The sequence below is a fragment of the Psittacula echo genome (genome assembly GCF_963264785.1).
Source record: "Psittacula echo genome assembly, chromosome: 28".
Lineage (NCBI taxonomy): Eukaryota > Metazoa > Chordata > Aves > Psittaciformes > Psittacidae > Psittacula > Psittacula echo.
Genome location: NC_137763.1, coordinates 1,292,020 through 1,319,087, shown reverse-complemented (window position 1 = coordinate 1,319,087; position 27,068 = coordinate 1,292,020). Strand labels below are relative to the sequence as shown.

General features: G+C 64.9%; 3 protein-coding genes across 4 annotated transcripts; all 3 read right to left on the bottom strand.

The window, feature by feature from the left end:
* Positions 1-749: 749 nt before the first annotated feature.
* On the bottom strand, positions 750-8,637 carry STIP1 (stress induced phosphoprotein 1). 2 transcript variants are annotated; one of them, XM_080635910.1, is made up of 14 exons: positions 8,507-8,637; positions 7,896-8,105; positions 5,261-5,402; positions 4,287-4,428; positions 3,766-3,931; positions 3,363-3,489; positions 3,124-3,226; positions 2,887-3,007; positions 2,703-2,799; positions 2,510-2,634; positions 2,376-2,412; positions 1,956-2,059; positions 1,703-1,875; positions 750-951 (listed from the first exon to the last, which is right to left on the bottom strand). In XM_080635910.1, the coding sequence occupies exons 1-14, from the start codon at positions 8,513-8,515 to the stop codon at positions 879-881; spliced, it is 1,629 nt and encodes a 542-aa protein (XP_080492036.1). In that variant the 5' UTR covers positions 8,516-8,637; the 3' UTR covers positions 750-878. The 2 variants fall into 2 exon arrangements, with proteins under 2 accessions (XP_080492036.1, XP_080492035.1); XM_080635909.1 differs by having other exon boundaries at positions 7,896-8,118; positions 8,508-8,548.
* Positions 8,564-11,306, bottom strand: LOC308230819 (leucine-rich repeat transmembrane protein FLRT1-like; the record flags this gene model as incomplete). The annotated part of the gene is made up of 2 exons (XM_080635776.1): positions 8,564-8,782; positions 9,954-11,306. Coding segments are annotated over 2 exons (1,572 nt in total), but the record flags the coding sequence as incomplete, so codon positions are not given.
* Positions 11,307-14,268: 2,962 nt separating this feature from the next.
* Positions 14,269-25,134, bottom strand: OTUB1 (OTU deubiquitinase, ubiquitin aldehyde binding 1). The gene is made up of 7 exons (XM_080635943.1): positions 25,005-25,134; positions 24,227-24,288; positions 24,022-24,120; positions 23,438-23,556; positions 21,267-21,351; positions 16,178-16,372; positions 14,269-14,501 (listed from the first exon to the last, which is right to left on the bottom strand). Exons 1-7 carry the CDS (start codon positions 25,060-25,062, stop codon positions 14,304-14,306), a joined length of 816 nt encoding a protein of 271 aa, XP_080492069.1. The 5' UTR covers positions 25,063-25,134; the 3' UTR covers positions 14,269-14,303.
* Positions 25,135-27,068: the final 1,934 nt, after the last annotated feature.

Sequence of the window (27,068 nt, the reverse complement as noted above, 5' to 3'; positions counted from 1 at the left end):
ATGTGGGGTGAGCCCCCCCTCCATGCCCCATAGCGGGTGCCCCATCAGCAACCCCCCCCCCCCCCGCCAAGGGGGGACCAGCCCCCAGCTGCCACCCCCACAGGGTTCCGGCCCCACAGAACCCTCCCCATGGGGCATTGGGGCCCCCCACATCCTCCCTCCTCACCCCCAACTTCCCTCCATCAAGGCCTTGGGACGCCCCATAACCAACCCCCCACCCCGGGCATCTGGGCCCCCCACGTCCGCTCCATAGGGGATCCCAGCCCCACGACCCCACATCCACCCCATAGGGGATCCCAGCCCCATGGCCCCCATCTGCCCCCCATAGGGGACCCCAGCCCCACGACCCCACATCCATCCCATAGGGGATCCCAGCCCCATGGCCCCCATCTGCCCCCCATAGGGGACCCCAGCCCCACGACCCCACATCCACCCCATAGGGGATCACAGCCCCATGGCCCCCATCTGCCCCCCATAGGGGACCCCAGCCCCACGACCCCACATCCATCCCATAGGGGATCACAGCCCCACGGCCCCCATCTGCCCCCCATAGGGGACCCCAGCCCCACAACCCCACATCCACCCCATAGGGGATCCCAGCCCCACGGCCCCCATCTGCCCCCCCTAGGGGACCCCAGCCCCACAACCCCACATCCACCCCATAGGGGATCCCAGCCCCATGGCCCCCATCTGCCCCCCATAGGGGACCCCAGCCCCATGACCCCACATCCACCCCACAGAGACCGGGCCTGGTTGCTGCTCCGCTCTTTATTGGGGGTCGCGGTGCCCCACAACCGACACAAAAGCGGGGGGGTGGTGTGAGGGGCAGCCCCCCCGGCCCCCCATGGCCCTGGGGGTGTGGGGCAGGCTATGGGGTGTCACCGGATGGCGATGAGCCCCACGTCCATCAGCTTCTGGATCTTCTGCGCTATCACCGGGTTCTTGAGGTGCCTGCAGGGGGGCACAAAGGGGACCCCCAGTTTGGGGACCCCCCAATGGACTATGGGGACCCCCGGGGCCAGCTCCAGGAGGGATCTGAGCACCCCACAGGGGACTTGAATGCATCACGGGGTGACCGGTATCACCCAGAACCCCTTTGGGACCCCAATAACACCCCAGGGACCCCTGGAACCCCTTTGGGACCCCAATAACACCCCAGGGACCCCCTGGAACCCCTTTGGGACCCCAATAACACCCCAGGGACCCCTGGAACCCCTTTGGGACCCCAATAACACCCCAGGGACCCCTGGAACCCCTTTGGGACCCCAATAACACCCCAGGGACCCCTGGAACCCCTCTGGGACCCCAATAACACCCCAGGGACCCCCTGGAACCCCTTTGGGACCCCAATAACACCCCAGGGACCCCTGGAACCCCTTTGGGACCCCAATAACACCCCAGGGACCCCCTGGAACCCCTTTGGGACCCCAATAACACCCCAGGGACCCCTGGAACCCCTTTGGGACCCCAATAACACCCCAGGGACCCCCTGGAACCCCTTTGGGACCCCAATAACACCCCAGGGACCCCTGGAACCCCTCTGGGACCCCAATACCACCCCAGGGACCCCTGGAACCCCTCTGGGACCCCAATAACACCCCAGGGACCCCTGGAACCCCTTTGGGACCCCAATAACACCCCAGGGACCCCCTGGAACCCCTCTGGGACCCCAATAAGAGCCTCGGGCCCCCCTTGCACGCACTCGCTGAGGGCCTGGGGGTCCTTCTGCATCTGCTCGAGGATGAGGCGCATGGCGGGGTCGCTCATGATGTGCTGCACCTCGGGGTCGGCCATGGCGCGGCGCTTCACCTCCTCGGGGGTGTCCTGCCGGTTGTACTGCGCCAGCAGGCACCGCTGGTAGCCCTCGGCGGCCTCCTGGGGGTCAGGGAGCTGTGAGCACCCCCCCCCCCGGCCCGGAACACCCACGGGGGGGGGTGATGGGGACGCCCCCGCACCTTACAGCCCGCGTCCAGGTCGAGGGCGCGCTGGTAGACGTCCATGGCCTTGCTGTAATCCTTCATGGCCTCGAGCGCCGCCGCCTTCCGGGTGTAGCCTTTGACTGGGGGAGAGGGGAAAGGGAACCGGGAGGAGGAGAGGAAGGGGCAGGGGGAGAGGGGAACGGGCAGAGGAACACGTGGAAGAAGAGAGGGAACAGGCAGAGAAAAAGGGAATCCAGGGCCAGGAACGGGCAGAGGAGAAAGGGAGAGCCCAAGTGGAGAGGAGGGAATAAGCAGAGAGACAGGCAGAGAAGGTGAGGACAGGCAGAGGAACAGCAGGAGGAGAACGAAGGGTCCAGGCAAAGCAAAAGAACAGGCAAAAGAGGAAGGGGGGTACAGGCAGAGGGGAGCCCGAAGCCATCCCCCCCCAGCACTCACTGAAGGAGGGCTCCAGGCGGATGCACTCCTCACAGTCCTGGGGGGGGAGCAATGGGGGGGGGGGGGGTGTCAGAGGCACCCAAAACCTGCCCCCCGCCATGTCTGCACCCCCAAACCAACCCCCCCCCCCCGACCTTGAGGGCGAGGGGGAACTCCAGCAGCTTGGTGTAGCAGGCAGCGCGGTTGCTGTAGAGCCGCGCCTCGTGCGGGTTGCGCCGGATGGCCTCCGTGTAATGCTTCATGGCCTGCGGGTAATCCCCTGCCAAAGGGGGGGGCATTGAGGGCTTGGGGGGCACCCCAAGACCCCCCCCCCGGACCCCCCTCTACCTCTCTGGAAGCATTCGTTGCCTTTGTTCTTCTCCTGCAGCGCCAGCTCGGGGTCGATGTAAGCCAAGCGCTCCTGCTCCTTTAGGATCTTCTCTGCCTGGAGCAGCCCCATTTGGGGGTCAGAAAGGGGGGGTCCCGGGGGGGGGGGGGGGGGGCACCCCCTTTTTGACACCCCCCCCATCACCTGCTGGCACTTCTTGAGCACATCAGGGGTGCGATGCTCAGCCAAGGACTTGTTGTAGAAGTGGATGGCGTCCTTGTAGCGCTCCTCCCGCAGGTACGAGTTCCCGATGCGCGCGTAGGCCCTATGGGGCGGCGATGGGGGGGGGGGGAAGAGAGGGGAGATTGGGGGGTGCAAGGGGGGGGAACCCCCTGTGTCCACACACACCCTCCCCCCCCCCCAAGGCCCACCCGGACCCACTTTGCGATCTGCCTGTAGTCCTCCCGGTTCTGCCGCCCCACCTCGATGGCCTTTTCACACAGCTCCCGGCACCGGTTGTAGTCGCCTGTCTCGAAGTAGACGGCTGCAAGGCAGGGGAAGAGGGGGTTCAAGGGGGGTTAGGGGGGGATCAGGGGGGGTTTAGGGGGGTTCAGGGGGGTTTTAGGGGTGTTCAAGGGGGGATTTTGGGGGTTCAGAGGGGGGTTTTGGGGGGCACTCACCCGCTTGGTTGGTGACGTAGGTCATGTTGGTGGGGTCCAGCTCCTCGGCGCGGGTGTAGTGAGCCAGGGCTGTGGGGAACTCCTTCCGCTTGTAGGCAGCGTTGCCCAGCTCCTTCTCCTGCTGGGCCTGGGGTTTGGGGGGGGGCAAACACCCCAAAATCACCCCCTGCACCCCAAAACCTGCCCAAACACCCCAAAAGCTGCCCCAGAACCTGCCCAAACACCCCAAAACCTGCCCCAGAACCTGCCCAAACACCCCAAAAGCTGCCCCAAAACCTGCCCAAACACCCCAAAAGCTGCCCCAGAACCCCCCATTTCTCCCTCTCCTCGTTGCCAGGCTCCCTTTGCTGTGGCTGTGGTTCGGGGGGGACACCCCCAAACCCCCCCCCGCTCCCCCCCTCACCTCCTTCTTGTTCTCGGGGAGCTCCTCGGGCGGGGGGGGCTGGGCCGGGGGTTTGGGGGGGGGCGGGGGGGGCGGGGACGGGGCCTCCTCCTCCTCCTCGGCGCCGCTCAGGTCCACCCCCAGCAGCACGCTCAGGGTGGTCATGACCCGGGGGTCCTGCAGCCGCCTGCGGACAGGGGGGGCCCAGAACTGACCCAAACCGGCCCCAGGCACCCCCAAACTGCCCCAAACTGACCCCAAACTGACCCCAAACTGCCCCAAACTGACCCCAAACTGCCCCAAACTGACCCCAAACTGACCCCAAACTGCCCCAAACTGACCCCAAACCTGACCCCAAACTGCCCCCAAACCTGACCCCAAACTGACCCCAAACTGCCCCAAACTGACCCCAAACTGACCCCAAACTGCCCCAAACTGCCCCCAAACTGCCCCCAAACTGCCCCAAACTGCCCCCAAACTGCCCCAAAACCGACCCAAACTGACCCACACTGACCCCAACCTGCCCCCAGCCCCCCCCGTACGAGCCGAGCTGCGCGGGGTCGCTGCGCAGCTGCTCCAGCAGGTGGCGGTAGTCGGGGTCCCGCAGCAGCGCGCGCGTGCGCGGGTCCCCCTCGAGCCGGCCCAGCAGGTCCGGGGCACTGAAGGGGTTCAGGAGCTTCCGCTCTGCGGGGGGGGCACAGAGACACGGGGGGGTCAGGGGCACCCAGCAGCGACCGCGACCCCCCTGACCCCCCCAAACAACCCCTGACCCCCCCAGTGCCCCCCAAACCCCACCATTGCCCCCCCAAACCCCCCAGTGCCCCCCAAACCCCACCATTGCCCCCCCAAACGCCACCATTGCCCTCCCAAACCCCATCATTGCCCCCCCAAACCTCCCATTGCCCCCCCCAAACCCCATCATTGTCCCCCCAAACCCCCCCATTGCCCCCCAAACCCCCCATTGCCCCCCAAACCCCCCCAGTGCCCCCCCAAACCCCCCAGTGCCCCCCAAACCCCACCATTGCCCCCCAAACCCCACCATTGTCCCCCCAAACCCCACCATTGCCCCGCCAAACCCCACCATTGCCCCCCAAACCCCCCCATTGCCCTCCCAAACCCCCCCATTGCCCCCCCAAACCCCCCCATTGCCCCCCCAAACCCCACCATTGCCCCCCAAACCCCACCATTGCCCCCCCAAACCCCACCATTGCCCTCCCAAACCCCACCATTGCCCCCCCAAACGCCACCATTGCCCCCCCAAACCCCACCATTGCCCTCCCAAACCCCACCATTGCCCCGCCAAACTCCACCATTGCCCCCCCAAACGCCACCATTGCCCCCCCAAACCCCACCATTGCCCCCCCAAACGCCACCATTGCCCCCCCAAACCCCACCATTGCCCCCCCAAACCCCCCCATTGCCCCCCCAAACCCCACCATTGCCCCCCCTAAAACCCCCCCATTGCCCCCCCCCAAACCCCCCCATTGCCCCGCAGCCCCCCCCAGCCCCCCCTCACCGGCCAGCCTGGCCTCCACCCCCCGCAGCCCCTCCCGGAGCTGGGCATTGCCGGGCTCCCGCTTCAGCCCCTCCTCATAAACGGCCTTGGCCTCGTCCAGGCGCTGCAGGAACTCGAGCGCCGCCGCCTTGCGGGAGTAGCCCTGGGGGGGGCACCCATGGGGGCCGCGGTCACGTGGGGCAGGGCCACACAGGGCTCAGGGGGCACCCACGGGTGCTTAGCAGCACCCATGAGCAGTGCAGGCCCAGCTGGGGTCAGACAGACACACACTGGAGGTGATGGAGCACCCATGGGTGCCATGGGGCTCACCTTGGGCACACACACACAGGAGGTGATGGAGCACCCATGGGTGCCATGGGGCTCACCTTGGGCAAACACACACAGGAGATAATGGAGCACCCATGGGTGCCATGGAGCTCTCACACACACACAGGAGGTGACGGAGCACCCATGGGTGCCATGGAGCTCACCTTGGGCACACACACACTGGAGGTGATGGAGCACCCATGGGTGCCATGGGGCTCACACACACACACAGGAGGTGACGGAGCACCCATGGGTGCCGTGGGGCTCACACACACACAGAGGAGGTGATGGAGCACCCATGGGTGCCGTGGGGCTCACACACACACACAGGAGGTGACGGAGCACCCATGGGTGCCGTGGGGCTCACACACACACAGAGGAGGTGATGGAGCACCCATGGGTGCCGTGGGGCTCACACACACACAGAGGAGGTGATGGAGCACCCATGGGTGCCGTGGGGCTCACACACACACAGAGGAGGTGATGGAGCACCCATGGGTGCCGTGGGGCTCACACACACACACAGGAGCTGATGGAGCACCCATGGGTGCCATGGGGCTCACACACACACACAGGAGCTGATGGAGCACCCATGGGTGCCGTGGGGCTCACACACACACAGGAGGTGATGAAGCACCCATGGGTGCCGTGGGGCTCACACACACACAGAGGAGGTGACGGAGCACCCATGGGTGCCGTGGGGCTCACACACACACAGAGGAGGTGACGGAGCACCCATGGGTGCCACGGGGCTCACACACACACACAGGAGCTGATGGAGCACCCATGGGTGCCATGGGGCTCACACACACACACAGGAGCTGATGGAGCACCCATGGGTGCCGTGGGGCTCACACACACACAGGAGGTGATGAAGCACCCATGGGTGCCGTGGGGCTCACACACACACAGAGGAGGTGACGGAGCACCCATGGGTGCCGTGGGGCTCACACACACACAGAGGAGGTGACGGAGCACCCATGGGTGCCACGGGGCTCACACACACACACAGGAGGTGACGGAGCACCCATGGGTGCCGTGGGGCTCACACACACACAGGAGGTGACGGAGCACCCATGGGTGCCGTGGGGCTCACACACACACAGAGGAGGTGACGGAGCACCCATGGGTGCCGTGGGGCTCACACACACACACAGGAGGTGACGGAGCACCCATGGGTGCCGTGGGGCTCACACACACACACAGGAGGTGACGGAGCACCCATGGGTGCCGTGGGGCTCACACACACACACAGAGGAGGTGACGGAGCACCCATGGGTGCCATGGGGCTCACACACACACACACAGGAGGCGATGGAGCACCCATGGGTGCCATGGGGCTCACACACACACACACAGGAGCTGATGGAGCACCCATGGGTGCCGTGGGGCTCACACACACACAGGAGGTGATGAAGCACCCATGGGTGCCATGGGGCTCACACACACACACAGGAGCTGATGGAGCACCCATGGGTGCCGTGGGGCTCACACACACACACAGGACGTGACGGAGCACCCATGGGTGCCGTGGGGCTCACACACACACACAGGAGGCGATGGAGCACCCATGGGTGCCGTGGGGCTCACACACACACACACAGGAGCTGATGGAGCACCCATGGGTGCCATGGGGCTCACACACACACACACAGGAGGCGATGGAGCACCCATGGGTGCCGTGGGGCTCACACACACACAGGAGGTGATGAAGCACCCATGGGTGCCGTGGGGCTCACACACACACAGAGGAGGTGACGGAGCACCCATGGGTGCCGTGGGGCTCACACACACACACAGGAGCTGATGGAGCACCCATGGGTGCCGTGGGGCTCACACACACACAGGAGGTGATGAAGCACCCATGGGTGCCGTGGGGCTCACACACACACAGAGGAGGTGACGGAGCACCCATGGGTGCCGTGGGGCTCACACACACACACAGGAGCTGATGGAGCACCCATGGGTGCCGTGGGGCTCACACACACACACACAGGAGGCGATGGAGCACCCATGGGTGCCGTGGGGCTCACACACACACAGGAGGCGATGGAGCACCCATGGGTGCCATGGGGCTCACACACACACACACAGGAGGCGATGGAGCACCCATGGGTGCCGTGGGGCTCACACACACACAGGAGGCGATGGAGCACCCATGGGTGCCATGGGGCTCACACACACACACACAGGAGGCGATGGAGCACCCATGGGTGCCGTGGGGCTCACACACACACACAGGAGGTGACGGAGCACCCATGGGTGCCGTGGGGCTCACACACACACACACAGGAGCTGATGGAGCACCCATGGGTGCCGTGGGGCTCACCTTGGCCCAGTCCGGGCGCAGCTCCACGGTGCGGCAGGCATCGGCCAGGGCCCGCCCGTACTCGCCCTGCTTCGCGTAGGCGGCCGAGCGGTTGCTGAACAGGACGTGGTTGGTGGCGTCCAGCGCGATGGCGGCCGAGTAATGGCGCACGGCGGCCGCCACGTCCCCCGCGGCCAGGGCCCGGTTCCCCCGCTCCTTCAGCGCCTGCGCCTGGGGCCCCGCCCGAAGGGGCACGAGGAGGAGGAAGGTGTGAGGAAGAGGAGGGGCCCCAACAGGAAGGGGAGGGCACAAGGAGGAAGCGCAGGGGCCCGAGGAGGGGGACGGCAGCAGAGGAAGGGCACGGAGGGGGCACAAGGAGCGAGAACAGAACGCGGGGAACGCAAAAGGGGTCCCAGGGACCCCAACCCCCCCCCCAGGGACCCCAGAGCCCGCTTTAGAGCCCCGCCAGGCCCCTCCAGGAGGGCCTCGGAGACCCCGCACCCCCTCAGCCCTGCTCCGGGACCCCGCACCCCCTCAGGGGAGCCCCATCTCCCCCCGAGCCCTCTGTGGGGACCCCGCACCCCCCAGGGCTCCCCCGGCTCCCCCCGAGGGGCCGCCGGGCCCCCGCCCACCTCCTCCATGTCGCCCCGCTCCGCTCCCGCCGCTACCGCGCCGCCTTCTGGAAGCTGCTAGAAACCCGGGGCCCCGCCCACCCGCGCCCCATTGGCTGCCGGCCCCTCCCGCCCGCCCCCGCGCGCACTCCCATTGGCTCTCAGCCGCGGTTCCTCCTCCCCATTGGACAAAAGGGACAGCGGCGCCCGCCCCCCCGACCCCCGCCGGAAGTCGGAAGCCGGCGGCAGGGCCCGCCCCCCCGGCGCTGATTGGCAGAGCCGGGCGGCGCTGGCCGCCTATTGGTGGGGAGCCTGCGTACTTTCTGGAATTTTCCACCTCTCCGATTGGCTGAGCGCAGCGGCCATCAGAGGGGGGGGCCGAGGAAGGGAGGGCGCCCCCTGGCGGCACGGAGGCTTCGCTGCTGTTTGCACCGGGGGGCGGGGCTTGCACGGGGGGGTCCCGAGACGGGGGGGGGGGCGGACATGACCTTGACGTGAACCTGGAGTGACCCCCCCGTGACCCCCCCCTTCCTCACGCCTGTGCCCCTCCCCCCCCCGCGGTCCCGGGAAAGAAGCAATGGCGGGAAAAGGAGCCGCGGGATTTATTGGGGGGGGGAGGCCTTTTTGGGTCCATTTTCCCTGATTTTGGTCCTTTCCCCCCAGTTCCAACAGCGGGGGGGGGGGAGGGGTGAAGGCACCTCGCAAGGGGGGGGGGCGGACGATTGGCACCCCCCCCCAGACCCCTGGATCCCCCCCCATAACCCCTCCCCATGGTCTCTTGTCCTAACGGGGGGTCAATGAGGGGGGGCAGATCCATGGGCCCCCCCCAGCCCCATCCTGCCCCACATCCACCTTTGCCCCCCCCCAAGAGCAGCTGTGCGGGAAAAAAACACCTTAAAAAACCCAAAACGTCCCGAAAAAGGGATTGGGGGGGGGGGGGCAAGGGGGGACTGACCCCCCCCCACCTCCAGTGACCCCCCCAAATGTCCTTAGAGTGGGGCGCATCCCCACGGGGGGGTCCCCCCATCTCTATATCGGGATCCATCCCCACACCGGGGGGGGGGCGGGTGCCCCACAACACCGGGGGATCCTGACCCCCCCCCCATCAGGATCCCCCGGTGCCGTGGGGCACCCGCCCCCCCCGGTACCCCCGAGCGCTGGGGGGGGGCAGCGGCGGCGGCGGCGGCGGCGGGGGGGGGGGAAACACGGTCCGGATGCCTCCATCCTCGGGGGCCCGCAGCGGCCGCAGCGGCAACCGCCCCCCCCCGCTCCCCCCCCCCGCTTTATGGGGCGGCCCCGGCGGCTCCCCCCTCTCGGCCCCCCCCATCCTCCTCTTCCTCCTCCTCCACCACCCCCCCAGCACCCCCAGCACCAGCCCGGCCGCCGCCGCCGCCGCCCCCCCCGCCGCGGCCGCGGGAGGGAGCGCGATGGGGGCCGCCGGGTGATGCCGGGGGGGTCCCGGTGATACCGGTGCGGGGTCGGCGCCGGCGCGGGCCTGGGCGCAGAGCGGGGCCCCGGTGCCGCCCGCGGGGTCCAGCGCCGAGAGGCACACGCGGTACGGGGCGCGCGGCTGCAGCGCCGTCACCACGTACTCGCCCCGGTCCCCCCGCACCAGCGTCTCCGTCACCGCGCCCAGCCCCGGCCGGAACCAGCTCAGCCGCAGCGATGCCCCGGGGGGGGACGGCGGCCACCGGATCCTTAAGGACCCCCCCGGGGCCGCTTGCACCCAGAGCCCCCCCGCCCCGGCCGGGGAGGCCACGCCGACGGCGGGGGACACGGCGGCGACAGCGGGGGACGCCGCGTTCGCCCCGTTGGGCGCGGGGGGGTCGCACGCATCCATCTCCCCCCGGAGCTCCCCGACCGGCAGCCCCCGCAGCCGCGCCGGGGCCTGGCACAGCAGCCCCTTCACCTCGAGCCCCCGCGGGGCGCGGCGCCGCAGCCAGTCCCGCAGCCAGGCCAGGTTGCAGCCGCAGAACCAGGGGTTGTTCCGCAGCCCCAGGTGGCTCAGGCTGCCCAGGTCATCGAAGAGCCCCCGCGGCAGCGTTGTGAGGTTGTTGTCCGACAGGTCCAGGCGCTCCAGGGCCCTCATGCGAGCCAAGGAGCCGGCGGGGACGTGGCTGATGGCGTTGGCGGCCAGCGACAAGCGGCGCAGGCGGGCCCGGGGCAGGTTGGCCGGCGGCGCCGCCAGCGCGTTGCGGCCCAGCGAGAGCTCGCTGAGGTTGCCCAGGCGGCTGAAGGTGTCGTCCGCCATGCGCTGGTTCGCCAGCAGGTTCCCGTCCAGCACCAAGCGGCGCAGCGCGGGCAGCCCCTCGAAGGCGCGCAGCGGGATGGTGTGGATGCGGTTGTCGTCGAGGCGCAGCTCCTCCAGCGCCGGCGGCAGCCCCGGGGGGACGCTGCTGAGGTGGTTGCGGGACAGGAACAGGAGCCTCAAGCGGCGGTTGTCGGCGAACGCGTCCTCCTCGATGCCGGCGGCGGACACGGAGTTGTCGTCCAGGTGCAGGCGTTCGAGGAGCGGCGCCCGGGCCAGCGCCCGGCGGCACAAGCCGCGCACGTTGTTCTCCTGCAGGTGCAGCTCCCGCAGCGCCGGGGGCAGATGCGCCGGGAAGTGCTCCAGGGCGTTCGCGTACAGGTAAAGCACCTTGAGCGCCGAGAGCCGCGCCAGGCGGGCCGGGATGCCCGCGTCCCCGATGCGGTTGTTCTGCAGGAACAGCGTGGTCGCGCCCGCGGGGAGCCCCTCCGGGATCGCCGTCAAGCCCCGGTCGTTGCAGTAGACGCGGCCCCCGGCGCAGCGGCAAACGGAGGGGCAGGGGGTGACGGCGGGGAGGAGGAGGAGGAGGAGGAGGAAGGAGCGGGGGGAGAGGGGAGGGGATGGGGGGGGCGAGGGGAGGGGGAGGAGAGGGGGAGGGGGGGCCATGGGGGGGAAAGGGGGGGCCTGTGGGGGAGGTTGGGGTTCTGTGTCACCCAAGGGAGCCCGTGCATAGGGCAGGGACCCGCTTCAAACCCCATAGAGAGGGCAGGGACCCCCCCAGATCCCATACATAGGACAGAGACCCACCCCCAAACCACATAGATAAGGACACCCCACACTGAACCCCATACATAGTACAGGGACCCCTTACTGAGCCCCATAGATAGGGCAGGGACCCCCCCAAATCCCATACCTAGGGCAGGGACAACCCCCAAATCCCATAGATAGAGCAGGGACCCCTCCACTGAACACCCTAGATCGGGACATCCCATACTGAACCCCATAGATAGGGCAGGGACCCCCCACTGAAGCCCATAGATAGGGCAGGGACCCCCCACTGAAGCCCATAGATAGGGCAGGGACCCCCCCACTGAACCCCATAGATAGGGCAGGGACCCCCCCACTGAACCCCATAGATAGGGCAGGGACCCCCCCACTGAACCCCATAGATAGGGCAGGGACCCCCCCAGACCCTCACCACCAAGGCACTGAGGACCCCCCCACTGGCCCCATATATAAGCTGGCAGTACCCCATAGGGTACCGGTGTGCTGTACCCCCCCGGTGCCATATATAGGGCAGGGACCTCCCCTGAACACCACAGATAGGGCAGAGATGCCCCCAGCCCCCTATAAGGGACCTGTCTGCATCCCCCCAAAGCCCCACAGACAGGGGAGGGACACCCCTATTGAACCCCATATGTATCCCAGGGACACCCCTGTAAGGGACCTACGTGCTGCCCCCCAATTAACCCCCATATATAGAGCAAGGACCCCCCACTGAACCCCATACACAGCACAGGGACACCCACACAGGCTGCTGTCCCCCCAAACCCCATCTATAGGGCAAGACCCCCGGTATATATGAACCCCATAGGGCAGGACCTCCCCCAGCCCCCCCATAGGAGATCAATGCTCTGTCCCCCCCCAGCTGCCCCCCCTATATAGGGCAGAACCCCCGCCATAGGCAGCGGGGGGGGGCCCTACCTGTGTGTGATGGGTCCCCAAGCCTCGTGCAATGGGTCCAGGCCCTCGTGCGAGGCCGCTGCTACCGGCTCCGGTGCTCCATGGCCCCCCCGCCTTGGGGGGGCCGCTTTGGGGGGGGGGGGGGGGGGGAAGAAAAAGGGTCGTGAGCTTTGGGGGGGGGGAGTCCTCGTGTGACACCCCCCAGCGCCCAGGTGTTGGGGCCCCCCTGGGTGCTCATTACCCACCAGCAGTAATGAACCAGCGCAATTAACAGCAGCTCATTAGGGGAAGGGCCCCCCCCCCCCCGTGTTCCCCCCTCCCGGGACCCCCATGCCCCAGGGTCACCATTGCATCAGCCAAGGGCCTGGAGCTGCTCCCACCCCCCAACTGGAGCACCCATGGGGGTTCGGGGGGGGCGTTTGGTGCTGGGGGGGGGTTGGGGGTGCTGGGGGGGGGGTCAGTGGGGTTTGGGGGGGGGGGGAAGCAGCACCCTGGGAACCCCAGACCCCCCCCATTGCCTGTGCCCCTCCCCCTGGCTGAGCATCACTGGGGGGGGGCTGAGCGGGTTTGGGGGTTCGGGGGGGCCAGGGGGGGTTAAAGGGGCTCGGGGGGGTCTCATGGGGGGGGGTCAATCTCCAGCGCGCCCCGGCCCCCACCCCCACCCCCCCCCGGCCGCCTGGGCCCCTCCCCCCGATTGGAGCATCCCCGGCGTTGGAGGGGGAGGGGAGGAAGCAGCGGCTCTGGGGGGGCTCCGGGGGGGCCTGGGGGGAGGTTGGGGGTTGGGGGAGTCCCTGTGGGGGGAGGGGGTCGCTCCGGTGGTGCCGGAGGCGGGGGGATGGGCTCCGCTGCTGCCGCTCCGGCCCCTGCCCCCCCCGCGCTGGAGCATCAATGGGTACCACGGGGGGGGGGGGGGATGGGGATGCAGGGGGGGGTCCCGGGGGGGGGTCCCGGCGGCGGGGGGGGGGAGGGGGCGGGGGGCGCTCACCGGGGTCGGTGCCGGTCGCGGCGATGGGGCCGGTGCTGGCGGCGGCGGCTGCGGGCGTGGGAAGGCGGCGGAGGGGGGGGGGTGGGGGGGGATGCGCCGCCTCCCGGTGCGCGGGGACACGGCGGGGGGGGGGCCTTGCACGAGGGCGCGGGCGGGGGGGGGGCGCCCCACTTGTGCCCCCCAATGGGGCTTGCACAGGGGCCCTGGCACAAGGGGTCTGGTTCTGCCCCCCCCCCCCGTGTTTGATCCCAAGGGGGGGACGCGGGAGGGGGGCCAGGATGTGTCACACGCGGTAAGACCCCCCCCGGACCCCAAACTGCCCCTCTCTGCACCCTCAAGTGTCCTCCCCCCATGGACCCCCCCAAATGGGCCCAATGAGCCCCCCCCCCCGCAGGGACCCCCAAATGTGCCCCTAAAGGGGTCCAATGAGCCCCCCCCACCGCAGGGACCCCCAAATGTGCCCCCTAAAGGGGTCCAATGAGCCCCCCACCACTGCAGGGACCCCCAAATGTGCCCCTAAAGGGGTCCAATGAGCCCCCCACCACTGCAGGGACCCCCAAATGTGCCCCTAAAGGGGTCCAATGAGCCCCCCACCACTGCAGGGACCCCCAAACGTACCCCCTCACTGCATAGAACCCCCAAATGTGCCCCCTAAAGGGGTCCAATGTGCCCCCCCATGGACCCCCCAACTGTGCCCCCTCCCACCCCCCAACTACCTCCCACCCCCCCCACAGACCCCCAATACAACCCCCAAGTGCCCCCTAAAGTGCTCCCATCCCTCCCCCCCCCCAATAAACATCCAGAGCGAGTGGGGCCACGTCTTTATTGGGGGGACGGGGGGAAGCCGGGGGGGGGGGGGGGGGCCACTTGTGACCCCCCCCAAGCGCTCGTGCGAGGCTCGCTCACTTGTAGAGGATGTCGTAGTGGCCGGGGCGGTAGAGGAGGCAGACGCGGGGCTGGGAGCCCTCGGGGAAGACGTGGGGGTTGGTGGCCCCCCCTTCCCCCCGGTCCATGTATTCCACCAGGATGGAGACGTGCAGAGCCCGCGCCAGGGCGATGATGTGGATGTGGTCGCTCTCCTTGCACATGGGTTCCACCTCCTGCAAGGGGGGGGGAAAGGGGGTGGTGAGAGGGGCACCGGGGCAAGGAAGGGGTCAGAGGGGGGGATGATGGAGCTGGGTGATGCCCCTTAAGGGCTGCAGCAAGAGGAGCGTGACCAGCAGGTCGAAGGAGGTGATCCTGCCCCTCTACTCTGCTCTCGTGAGACCTCACTTGGAGCATTGTGTGCAGTTCTGGTGTCCTCAACATCAAAAGGACATGGAACTGTTGGAACAAGTCCAGAGGAGGCCACGAGGATGAGCAGGGACTGGAGCAGCTCCTGTATGGAGCCAGGCTGAGAAAGTTGGGGCTGTTCAGCCTGGAGAAGAGAAGCTGCGTGGAGACCTCAGAGCAGCTTCCAGTGTCTGAAGGGGGCTATAGGGATGCTGGGGATGGACTCTTCATCAGGGACTGTAGTGACAGGACAAGGGGTAACGGGTTCAAACTGAAACAGGGGAAGTTTAGATTGGATCTAAGGAAGAAATTCTTTGCTGTTAGGGTGGTGAGGCACTGGAATGGGTTGCCCAGGGAGGTTGTGAATGCTCCATCCTTGGCGGTGTTCAAGGCCAGGTTGGATGAGGCCTTGGGTGCCCTGGTTTAGTGTGGGGTGTCCGTGCCCATGGCAGGGGGTTGGAACTGGATGCTCTTGGGCTCCTTTCCAACCCCAGCTGTTCCATGGCTCTATGGGGGCTGTGTGAGGCAGCACAAGGCTGCAGGAGGCCTCCAGGAGATGCCCTTGGGTGTGCTGGGAGATGCGGGTCAGGCCCCAGAGAGCCCAGGAGGGTGCTGGGGGTGGCTTGTGCGTGACCGAGTCCCATGCAAGGCCCATGCAAAGCTCATGCAAGGCTCATTCAAGACCCATTCAAGGCCCATTCAAGACCCATTCAAGATCCATTCAAAACCCATTCAAGATGCATTCAAGACCCATTCAAGATCCATTCAAGACCCATTCAAGACCCATTCAAGATCCATTCAAAACCCATTCAAGACCCATTCAAGATCCATTCAAGACCCATTCAAGATGCATTCAAGACCCATTCAAGATCCATTCAAAACCCATTCAAGATCCATTCAAGATCCATTCAAAACCCATTCAAGACCCATTCAAGATCCATTCAAAACCCATTCAAGGCCCATTCAAGATCCATTCAAGACCCATTCGAGGCCCATTCAAGACCCATTCAAGATCCATTCAAGACCCATTCAAGATCCATTCAAGGCCCATTCAAGACCCATTCAAGATCCATTCAAGACCCATTCAAGACCCATTCAAGATCCATTCAAGACCCATTCAAGACCCATTCAAGGCCCATTCAAGACCCATTCAAGATCCATTCAAGACCCATTCAAGATCCATTCAAGGCCCATTCAAGACCCATTCAAGATCCATTCAAGACCCATTCAAGATCCATTCAAGGCCCATTCAAGACCCATTCAAGATCCATTCAAGACCCATTCAAGGCCCATTCAAGACCCATTCAAGATCCATTCAAGACCCATTCAAGGCTCATTCAAGACCCATTGAAAGCCCATTCAAGACCCATTCAAGACCCATTGAAAGCCCATTCAAGACCCACTCAAGACCCATTGAAAGCCCATTCAAGACCCATTGAAAGCCCATTCAAGACCCATTGAAAGCCCATTCAAGACCCATTCCAGGCCCATTCCCGGCCCTCACCTGCTGGCAGAACTCCTTGATGCTGCGCCCGCCCTCGAGGAACTGCTCGAAGAAGCGGCGGTGGCGCTGGAGGCAGCCGGAGGTGAGGAGCCGCAGGTAAACCACGAGGTAATCCGAGGTGCTGGGCTCGTTGAAGGCCGCCAGCAGCTCCGGCAGCGGCACCCGGCGCTCCACGCGCTCGATCAGCTCCATGAACTGCAACGCACCGGGAACGGGGGCGCGCACAAGGGTTAACACGGGCAATACACGGGGAACAGAGGCACACACACGGGTTAACATGGGCAATACACAGGGAACGGGGGCACACACACGGGTTAACATGGGCAATACACAGGGAACGGGGGCACACACACGGGTTAACATGGGCAATACACAGGGAACGGGGGCACACACACGGGTTAACATGGGCAATACACAGGGAACGGGGGCACACACACGGGTTAACATGGGCAATACACAGGGAACGGGGGCACACACACGGGTTAACATGGGCAATACACAGGGAACGGGGGCACACACACGGGTTAACATGGGCAATACACAGGGAACGGGGGCACGCACACGGGTTAACACGGGCAATACACGGGGAACAGAGGCACACACACGGGTTAACATGGGCAATACACAGGGAACGGGGGCACACACACGGGTTAACATGGGCAATACACGGGGAACAGAGGCACACACACGGGTTAACACGGGCAATACACAGGGAACGGGGGCACACACACGGGTTAACATGGGCAATACACAGGGAACGGGGGCACACACACGGGTTAACATGGGCAATACACGGGGAACGGGGGCGCGCACACGGGTTAACACGGGCAATACACGGGGAACGGGGGCACACACACGGGTTAACACGGGCAATACACGGGGAACGGGGGCACACACACGGGTTAACATGGGCAATACACGGGGAACGGGGGCACACACACGGGTTAACACGGGCAATACACGGGGAACGGGGGCACACACACGGGTTAACACGGGCAATACACAGGGAACGGGGGCACACACACGGGTTAACACGGGCAATACACAGGGAACGGGGGCGCGCACACGGGTTAACATGGGCAATACACAGGGAACGGGGGCACGCACACGGGTTAACACGGGCAATACACAGGGAACGGGGGCACACACACGGGTTAACATGGGCAATACACGGGGAACGGGGGCACACACACGGGTTAACACGGGCAATACACGGGGAACGGGGGCACACACACGGGTTAACACGGGCAATACACGGGGAACAGAGGCACACACACGGGTTAACATGGGCAATACACCGAGAACGGGGGCGCGCACACGGGTTAACATGGGCAATACACAGGGAACGGGGGCACACACACGGGTTAACACGGGCAATACACGGGGAACGGGGGCACACACACGGGTTAACATGGGCAATACACAGGGAACGGGGGCGCGCACACGGGTTAACATGGGCAATACACAGGGAACGGGGGCGCGCACACGGGTTAACATGGGCAATACACAGGGAACGGGGGCACACACACGGGTTAACATGGGCAATACACGGGGAACGGGGGCACGCACACGGGTTAACATGGGCAATACACAGGGAACGGGGGCACACACACGGGTTAACATGGGCAATACACAGGGAACGGGGGCACACACACGGGTTAACATGGGCAATACACGGGGAACAGAGGAACACACACGGGTTAACATGGGCAATACACAGGGAACGGGGGCACACACACGGGTTAACATGGGCAATACACGGGGAACGGGGGCACGCACACGGGTTAACATGGGCAATACACGGGGAACGGGGGCACACACACGGGTTAACATGGGCAATACACGGGGAACGGGGGCACACACACGGGTTAACATGGGCAATACACAGGGAACGGGGGCACACACACGGGTTAACATGGGCAATACACAGGGAACGGGGGCACACACACGGGTTAACATGGGCAATACACGGGGAACAGAGGCACACACACGGGTTAACATGGGCAATACACAGGGAACGGGGGCACACACACGGGTTAACATGGGCAATACACGGGGAACGGGGGCACACACACGGGTTAACACGGGCAATACACGGGGAACGGGGGCACGCACACGGGTTAACACGGGCAATACACGGGGAACGGGGGCACGCACACGGGTTAACATGGGCAATACACAGGGAACGGGGGCGCGCACACGGGTTAACATGGGCAATACACAGGGAACGGGGGCACACACACGGGTTAACATGGGCAATACACGGGGAACGGGGGCACGCACACGGGTTAACATGGGCAATACACGGGGAACAGAGGCACACACACGGGTTAACATGGGCAATACACAGGGAACGGGGGCGCGCACACGGGTTAACATGGGCAATACACAGGGAACGGGGGCACACACACGGGTTAACACGGGCAATACACGGGGAACGGGGGCACGCACACACACGGTCACTGTCACACACACACACACACACACACGGTCACTGTCACACACACACACACACACACGGTCACTGTCACACACACACACACACACACACGGTCACTGTCACACACACACACACACACGGTCACTGTCACACACACACACACACACACGGTCACTGTCACACACACACACACACACACACGGTCACTGTCACACACACACACACACACACGGTCACTGTCACACACACACACACACACACGGTCACTGTCACACACACACACACACGGTCACTGTCACACACACACACACACACACACACGGTCACTGTCACACACACACACACGGTCACTGTCACACACACACACACACACACACGGTCACTGTCACACACACACACACACACGGTCACTGTCACACACACACACACACACACACACGGTCACTGTCACACACACACACACACACACACGGTCACTGTCACACACACACACACGGTCACTGTCACACACACACACACACACACACACACACACACGGTCACTGTCACACACACACACACACACACGGTCACTGTCACACACACACACACACACGGTCACTGTCACACACACACACACACACGGTCACTGTCACACACACACACACACACACACACGGTCACTGTCACACACACACACACACACACACGGTCACTGTCACACACACACACACACACACACACGGTCACTGTCACACACACACACACACACACACGGTCACTGTCACACACACACACACACACACGGTCACTGTCACACACACACACACACAGAGTCACTGTCACACACACACACACACACACACGGTCACTGTCACACACACACACACACACACACGGTCACTGTCACACACACACACACACACACGGTCACTGTCACACACACACACACACACACGGTCACTGTCACACACACACACACACGGTCACTGTCACACACACACACACACACACACACGGTCACTGTCACACACACACACACGGTCACTGTCACACACACACACACACACACACGGTCACTGTCACACACACACACACACACGGTCACTGTCACACACACACACACACACACACACGGTCACTGTCACACACACACACACACACACACGGTCACTGTCACACACACACACACACACACACGGTCACTGTCACACACACACACACGGTCACTGTCACACACACACACACACACACACACACACGGTCACTGTCACACACACACACACACACACGGTCACTGTCACACACACACACACACACACGGTCACTGTCACACACACACACACACACGGTCACTGTCACACACACACACACACACACACGGTCACTGTCACACACACACACACACACACGGTCACTGTCACACACACACACACGGTCACTGTCACACACACACACACACACACGGTCACTGTCACACACACACACACACGGTCACTGTCACACACACACACACACACACACGGTCACTGTCACACACACACACACACGGTCACTGTCACACACACACACACGGTCACTGTCACACACACACACACACACACACACGGTCACTGTCACACACACACACACACACACGGTCACTGTCACACACACACACACACACGGTCACTGTCACACACACACACACACACACACACGGTCACTGTCACACACACACACACACACACACGGTCACTGTCACACACACACACACACACACACACGGTCACTGTCACACACACACACACACGGTCACTGTCACACACACACACACACACACACGGTCACTGTCACACACACACACACACACACACGGTCACTGTCACACACACACACACACACACGGTCACTGTCACACACACACACACACGGTCACTGTCACACACACACACACACACACACGGTCACTGTCACACACACACACACACACACGGTCACTGTCACACACACACACACGGTCACTGTCACACACACACACACACACACACAGTCACTGTCACACACACACACACGGTCACTGTCACACACACACACACACACACGGTCACTGTCACACACACACACACACACGGTCACTGTCACACACACACACACACACACACGGTCACTGTCACACACACACACACACACACGGTCACTGTCACACACACACACACACACACACGGTCACTGTCACACACACACACACACACACACACGGTCACTGTCACACACACACACACACACACGGTCACTGTCACACACACACACACACACGGTCACTGTCACACACACACACACACACACATGGTCACTGTCACACACACACACACACACACGGTCACTGTCACACACACACACACACACACGGTCACTGTCACACACACACACACACACGGTCACTGTCACACACACACACACACACACACACGGTCACTGTCACACACACACACACACACACGGTCACTGTCACACACACACACACACACACACGGTCACTGTCACACACACACACACACACACGGTCACTGTCACACACACACACACACACACACGGTCACTGTCACACACACACACACACACACGGTCACTGTCACACACACACACACACACGGTCACTGTCACACACGCGTGTCCCCCGTGTCCCACCGTGTTGTGGAAGTCCTCGATGGTGAACTCGGTGAAGCCCTGAGCCACCAGCTCCTCCTTGCTGCGCGCTGACACCTCCTTGAACCTGGGGGGCAATGGGGGGGTCATGGGGGGACTCCGGCACCCAGAGACGGGGGGGCACGGGGGGGGGACCCATAGGCATGAAAGGGGGGTGACAAAAGGCACCCACAGGACCTGGGAAGGGGGCCCTAGGATGGCTGGGAGGGGGCTCTGGGTACGGTGGGGGGGGTCACCCAATGTATATGGGATAGGGAGGACCAGGATGGGGGGGGGCACCACAGGCACCCAGAGACTTGGGAACACCCAGGAGCCCATAGGGTACCCCAAGAATGGGGGGCGCACCCCCAAGGATGGGGGGGGGGGGTCCCCGGGTCTGGGAGGGCCAAAGACACCCAAAGGATTTGGGAAGGGGCACCCAGGGAGCTGTAGCGGGGTGGTCTCTGCATGGGGGGGGTCCCTGCTGGGGGGGTCCCTGCTATGGGGGTCCCTGCTATGGGGGGGTCCCTGCTATGGGGGGTCCTTGCTATGGGGGTCCCTGCTATGGGGGGGTCCCTGCTATGGGGGGTCCCCACTATGGGGGGTCCCCGCTATGGGGGTCCCTGCTATGGGGGGGTCCCTGCTATGGGGGGGTCCTTGCTATGGGGGTCACTGCTATGGGGGGGTCCCTGCTATGGGGGGTCCCTGCTATGGGGGTCCCTGCTATGGGGGTCCCTGCTATGGGGGGTCCTTGCTATGGGGGTCCCTGCTATGGGGGGGTCCCTGCTATGGGGGGTCCCTGCTATGGGGGGTCCTTGCTATGGGGGTCCCTGCTATGGGGGGGTCCCTGCTATGGGGGGTCCCTGCTATGGGGGGTCCCTGCTATGGGGGGTCCTTGCTATGGGGGTCCCTGCTATGGGGGGGTCCCTGCTATGGGGGGTCCCCACTATGGGGGGTCCCCGCTATGGGGGTCCCCGCTATGGGGGGGTCCCTGCTATGGGGGGGTCCTTGCTATGGGGGTCACTGCTATGGGGGGGTCCTTGCTATGGGGGTCCCTGCTATGGGGGGGTCCTTGCTATGGGGGTCCCTGCTATGGGGGGTCCCTGCTATGGGGGGGGTCCCTGCTATGGGGGTCCCTGCTATGGGGGGTCCCCGCTATGGGGGTCCCTGCTATGGGGGTCCCTGCTATGGGGGGTCCCCACTATGGGGGGTCCCCGCTATGGGGGTCCCTGCTATGGGGGGGTCCCTGCTATGGGGGGGTCCTTGCTATGGGGGTCACTGCTATGGGGGGGTCCTTGCTATGGGGGTCCCTGCTATGGGGGGGTCCTTGCTATGGGGGTCACTGCTATTGGGGGTCCCTGCTATGGGGGGCTCCTTGCTATGGGGGTCACTGCTATTGGGGGTCCCTGCTATGGGGGGGTCCCTGCTATGGGGGGGTCCTTGCTATGGGGGTCCCTGCTATTGGGGGTCCCTGCTATGGGGGGGTCCTTGCTATGGGGGGTCCCTGCTATGGGGGGTCCCTGCTATGGGGGGGTCCTTGCTATGGGGGTCCCTGCTATGGCGGGGTCCTTGCTATGGGGGTCCCTGCTATGGGGTGGTCCCTGCTAGGGGGGTCCCCGCTATGGGGGGTCCTTGCTATGGGGTGTCCCGCTATGGGGGGGGTCCCTGCTATGGGGGGGTCCTTGCTATGGGGGGTCCCTGCTATGGGGGTCCCCGCTATGGGGGGTCCCCGCTATGGGGGTCCCTGCTATGGGGGTCCCCGCTATGGGGGGTCCCTGCTATGGGGGTCCCCGCTATGGGGGTCCCCGCTATGGGGGGGTCCCTGCTATGGGGGTCCCCGCTATGGGGGTCCCTGCTATGGGGGGGTCCTTGCTATGGGGGTCACTGCTATGGGGGGGTCCTTGCTATGGGGGTCCCTGCTATGGGGGGGTCCCTGCTATGGGGGTCCCTGCTATGGGGGGTCCCCGCTACGGGGGGTCCCTGCTATGGGGGTCCCCGCTATGGGGGGTCCCCGCTATGGGGGTCCCTGCTATGGGGGGGTCCTTGCTATGGGGGTCACTGCTATGGGGGGGTCCTTGCTATGGGGGTCCCTGCTATGGGGGGGTCCCTGCTATGGGGGTCCCTGCTATGGGGGGTCCCCGCTATGGGGGTCCCTGCTATGGGGGTCCCCGCACCGCTGCAGCTCCTGCCCGTCCTCCAGCAGCGCCTCCAGGTGAGCAAAGCCGAAGGCGCGATAGAAGCAGTTCCCGTCCGGCCGCGTCTTCCGGATGTACGAGTATTTCTGGAGCAGGTCCTGGGGGGAGGAGAGGGCTCGGGGGCAGCCGGAGCCCCCAGCACGGCCCCAGCCCCATAGCGGAGCCTCCAGCGCGGCCCCAGCCCCATGGCGGAGCCCTTCACTGCCTTCCAGCCCCATAGCAGAGCCCCCAGTGCGGCCCCAGCCCCATAGCGGAGCCCCCAGCACGGCCCCATCCCCATAGCGGAGCCCTTCACTGTCTTCCAGCCCCATAGCGGAGCCCCCAGCACGGCCCCATCCCCATAGCGGAGCCCTTCACTGCCTTCCAGCCCCATAGCAGAGCCCCCAGTGCGGCCCCAGCCCCATAGCGGAGCCCCCAGCACGGCCCCATCCCCATAGCGGAGCCCTTCACTGTCTTCCAGCCCCATAGCGGAGCCCCCAGCGCGGCCCCAGCCCCATAGCGGAGCCCTTCACTGCCTTCCAGCCCCATAGCGGAGCCCTTCACTGCCCCACAGCGGTGCCCACCTTGATCTTCTGCTGGTAGATGTGGTCGTCCTCCGCGTACTCCTTGTAGAGCACGGCCAGCTCCAGGCGCTCGGACACCAGCGGGTTCTGCACCGCGATCTGCACCGGGGGGGCCCCTCAAGCACTTGGGGGGGGCTCAGAGGGGGGGGTTGGGGTCCCCTCAAGCACTTGGGGGGGGCTCAGAGGGGGGGGGTTGGGGTCTCACCTCCTGCTGGATCCGGTCCTGCTGGGCCATGATGGCCTCATCGTAGGCCAGGCAGTTCACACCTGGGGGAGGTGGGGGGTGGGGGTCAAGGGGGGACCCCCATGAAGTTGGGGCCTTCGCCCCCCCTCCCCCATGGGCTCTGGGGGGGGCTTTGGGGTGGTGCCCCCTGGGGGGGTTGGGGAGCTACAGGGACCCTATGGGGGATGGGGGGGATGAAAGGGGGTCTATAGGGGGGTATTGGGGTGCTGGGAGGGCCTATGTGGGTACAGGGGGAGACTGGAGCACTGTGGGGGCGCTATGGGGGGGTTATGGGTTGCTGTGGGGGGTTATGGGGCACTATGGGGCACTGTTGGGGCGCTATAAGAGTGCGACGGGGGCAGTATAGGGGGGCTATGTGGCGCCATAGGAGTGCTATGGGCGCAGTATGGGGGGCTATGGGGCGCTATAGGGTGCCATGGGGGCACTTTGTGGGGGCTATGGGGCACTATGGCGGACTATGGGGCGCTGTTGGGGCGCTATATGATACTATGGGGGCACTATATGGGGGTTCTGGGGAGCTATAGGGTGCTATAGCAGTGCTATGCGAGCAGTATGAGGGGGCTATGGGGCGCTATAGGATGCTATGGGGGCACTATATGGGGGTTATGGGGCGCTATAGGGGACTATGGGGCGCTGTTGGGGCGCTATAGGAGTGCTATGGGGGCAGTATGGGGGAGCTATGGGGCGCTATAGGGGGCAATGGGGCGCTATGGGTCGCGGGGCCGGGTCCCGCCGGTACCGTCCGCGTCGCCGCCGAGCGGCTCCGGCTGCTGCTGAGGCTCCTCCGCCGCCATCATCCGCCGCAGCCCCGCCCCGCGCAGCACTTCCGGGTCACCGCCGCCGCCAGCACCGCTTCCGGAGCAACAGCCGCCCCGCCGGAAGCGCGCCCCGCCCTCAGCAACAAACCCCGCCCACAGGCGCCGGCTGCACCAATCAACGGCCAGAGTGGGCGGGAGGACACGCCCCTAGAGACAGTCCCCGCCCCTAGCGACCGCACAGGAGAGAGGCGGCCACGCCCCTAGCAACAAGCCACGCCCATAGAGCCGCGGGGCGGGCCTGGCGGGGGTGGGGTCAGGGGCGTGGCTATGCAAATGAGGTCCGCAGGGGACGCCGGGAGGCTCTGTAGCGGGCGGGTTCCCGGGGCTCAGCGGGTTCGGTGCCCGCGGATGAGGACAACAGCGGGGGACGGCGCGGGGAGAGCAGCGGGGAACGGGCTGGTTACAGCCAGAGCGGAGCGTCCCGGTGCGGGTCCCGGTGCGGGTCCCGCGCCCCCCTCTGGCTCCTTCTTGCTGTGCCCGCAGGGACCCCGGCGCCTTCTGCTCGTGAGAGCCCTGAACTGGGTTCCTGCTCCTGCCCACGGGGACCCCCCCGCCCTCCTCTGCCTCCTCTCGGAGAGCCCCAGACCGGGTTTGTTCTCACAGGGAGGTTCTGCTCGGGGGGACCCCCCCGCTGGCCTCCCTCCTCCTCCTCCTCCTCCTCCTGCTCTCCTTCAAGCACTCAGGTGCAGGCCCAGCCCCATCTGCCGGACACCCTTGTCTTTAATAACAAAGCTCAGCCCCCAAAACGGTCCCAAGGAGGGCAACCAACCCAACAGCACCCAACCCAACAGCACCCATCCAACAGCACCCAACCCAACAGCACCCAACCCAACAGCACCCAACCCAACAGCACCCAACCCAACAGCACCCAACCGAACAGCACCCATCCAACAGCACCCAACCCAACAGCACCCATCCAACAGCACCCAACCCAACAGCACCCAACCCAACAGCACCCAACTCAACAGCACCCATCCAACAGCACCCAACCCAACAGCACCCAACCCAACAGCACCCATCCAACAGCACCCAACCCAACAGCACCCAACCCAACAGCACCCATCCAACAGCACCCATCCAACAGCACCCAACCCAACAGCACCCAACCCAACAGCACCCAACCCAACAGCACCCAACTCAACAGCACCCAACCCAACAGCACCCAACCCAACAGCACCCAACCCAACAGCACCCAACCCACCACCCCCCATCCACCCCCCCATCAGCCGTTTCCTTCAGGCCCCCCAAAAGTGGCCTCTGCCTCAGCGCCGCACTCGGGGTCGTTGTTGTGCAGCAGCGGGATCCGGGGCTCCTGTTGCCGCTGCAGCAGCAGCCGCGCGCTCAGCAGGCACCACAGGAACACGGTCACTGCTGGTGCTCAAAACAGAGCAAAACCTCTGGGCAGTGATGGGCTCCTCACCCCGCTGCTGTTCTATGGGCGCTGCTGATCCCCCTAAGAGGTTAACTCGATACCCACTCTGTGGGTAGACCCGGTGCCCGTTTCCAATCCTGCTCCATGCTCTTCAGAGCAGGGGCTGGAGCAGCTCCCATAGGAGCCAGGCTGAGAACATTGGGGCTGGAGAAGAGAAGCTGCGAGGAGAGCTCAGAGCGGCTGCCAGTGTCTGAAGGGGGCTACAGGGATGCTGGGGAGGGATTTGTCATGGAGCAACAGGACAAGGGGTGATGGGTTCAGACTGGAACAGGGGAGATTTAGACTGGATTTAAGGAAGCTCTTCCCTGTGAGGGTGCTGAGGCGCTGGCCCAGGGTGCCCAGAGGAGCTGTGGCTGCCCCATCCCTGGCAGTGTTCAAGGCCAGGTTGGACACAGGGGCTTGGGGCACGCTGCTCCAGTGGAAGGGGTCCATAGCAGCGGTCGGGGCTCTAAGGCTCAACCCGTGGACGATCGCTCACAGCGCTCGGATCTGTTTTTGCCCAGCATCAGGTCCCCGCAGGGCTTCACCGAGCCCAGCGGCGCTGCAGTACCAG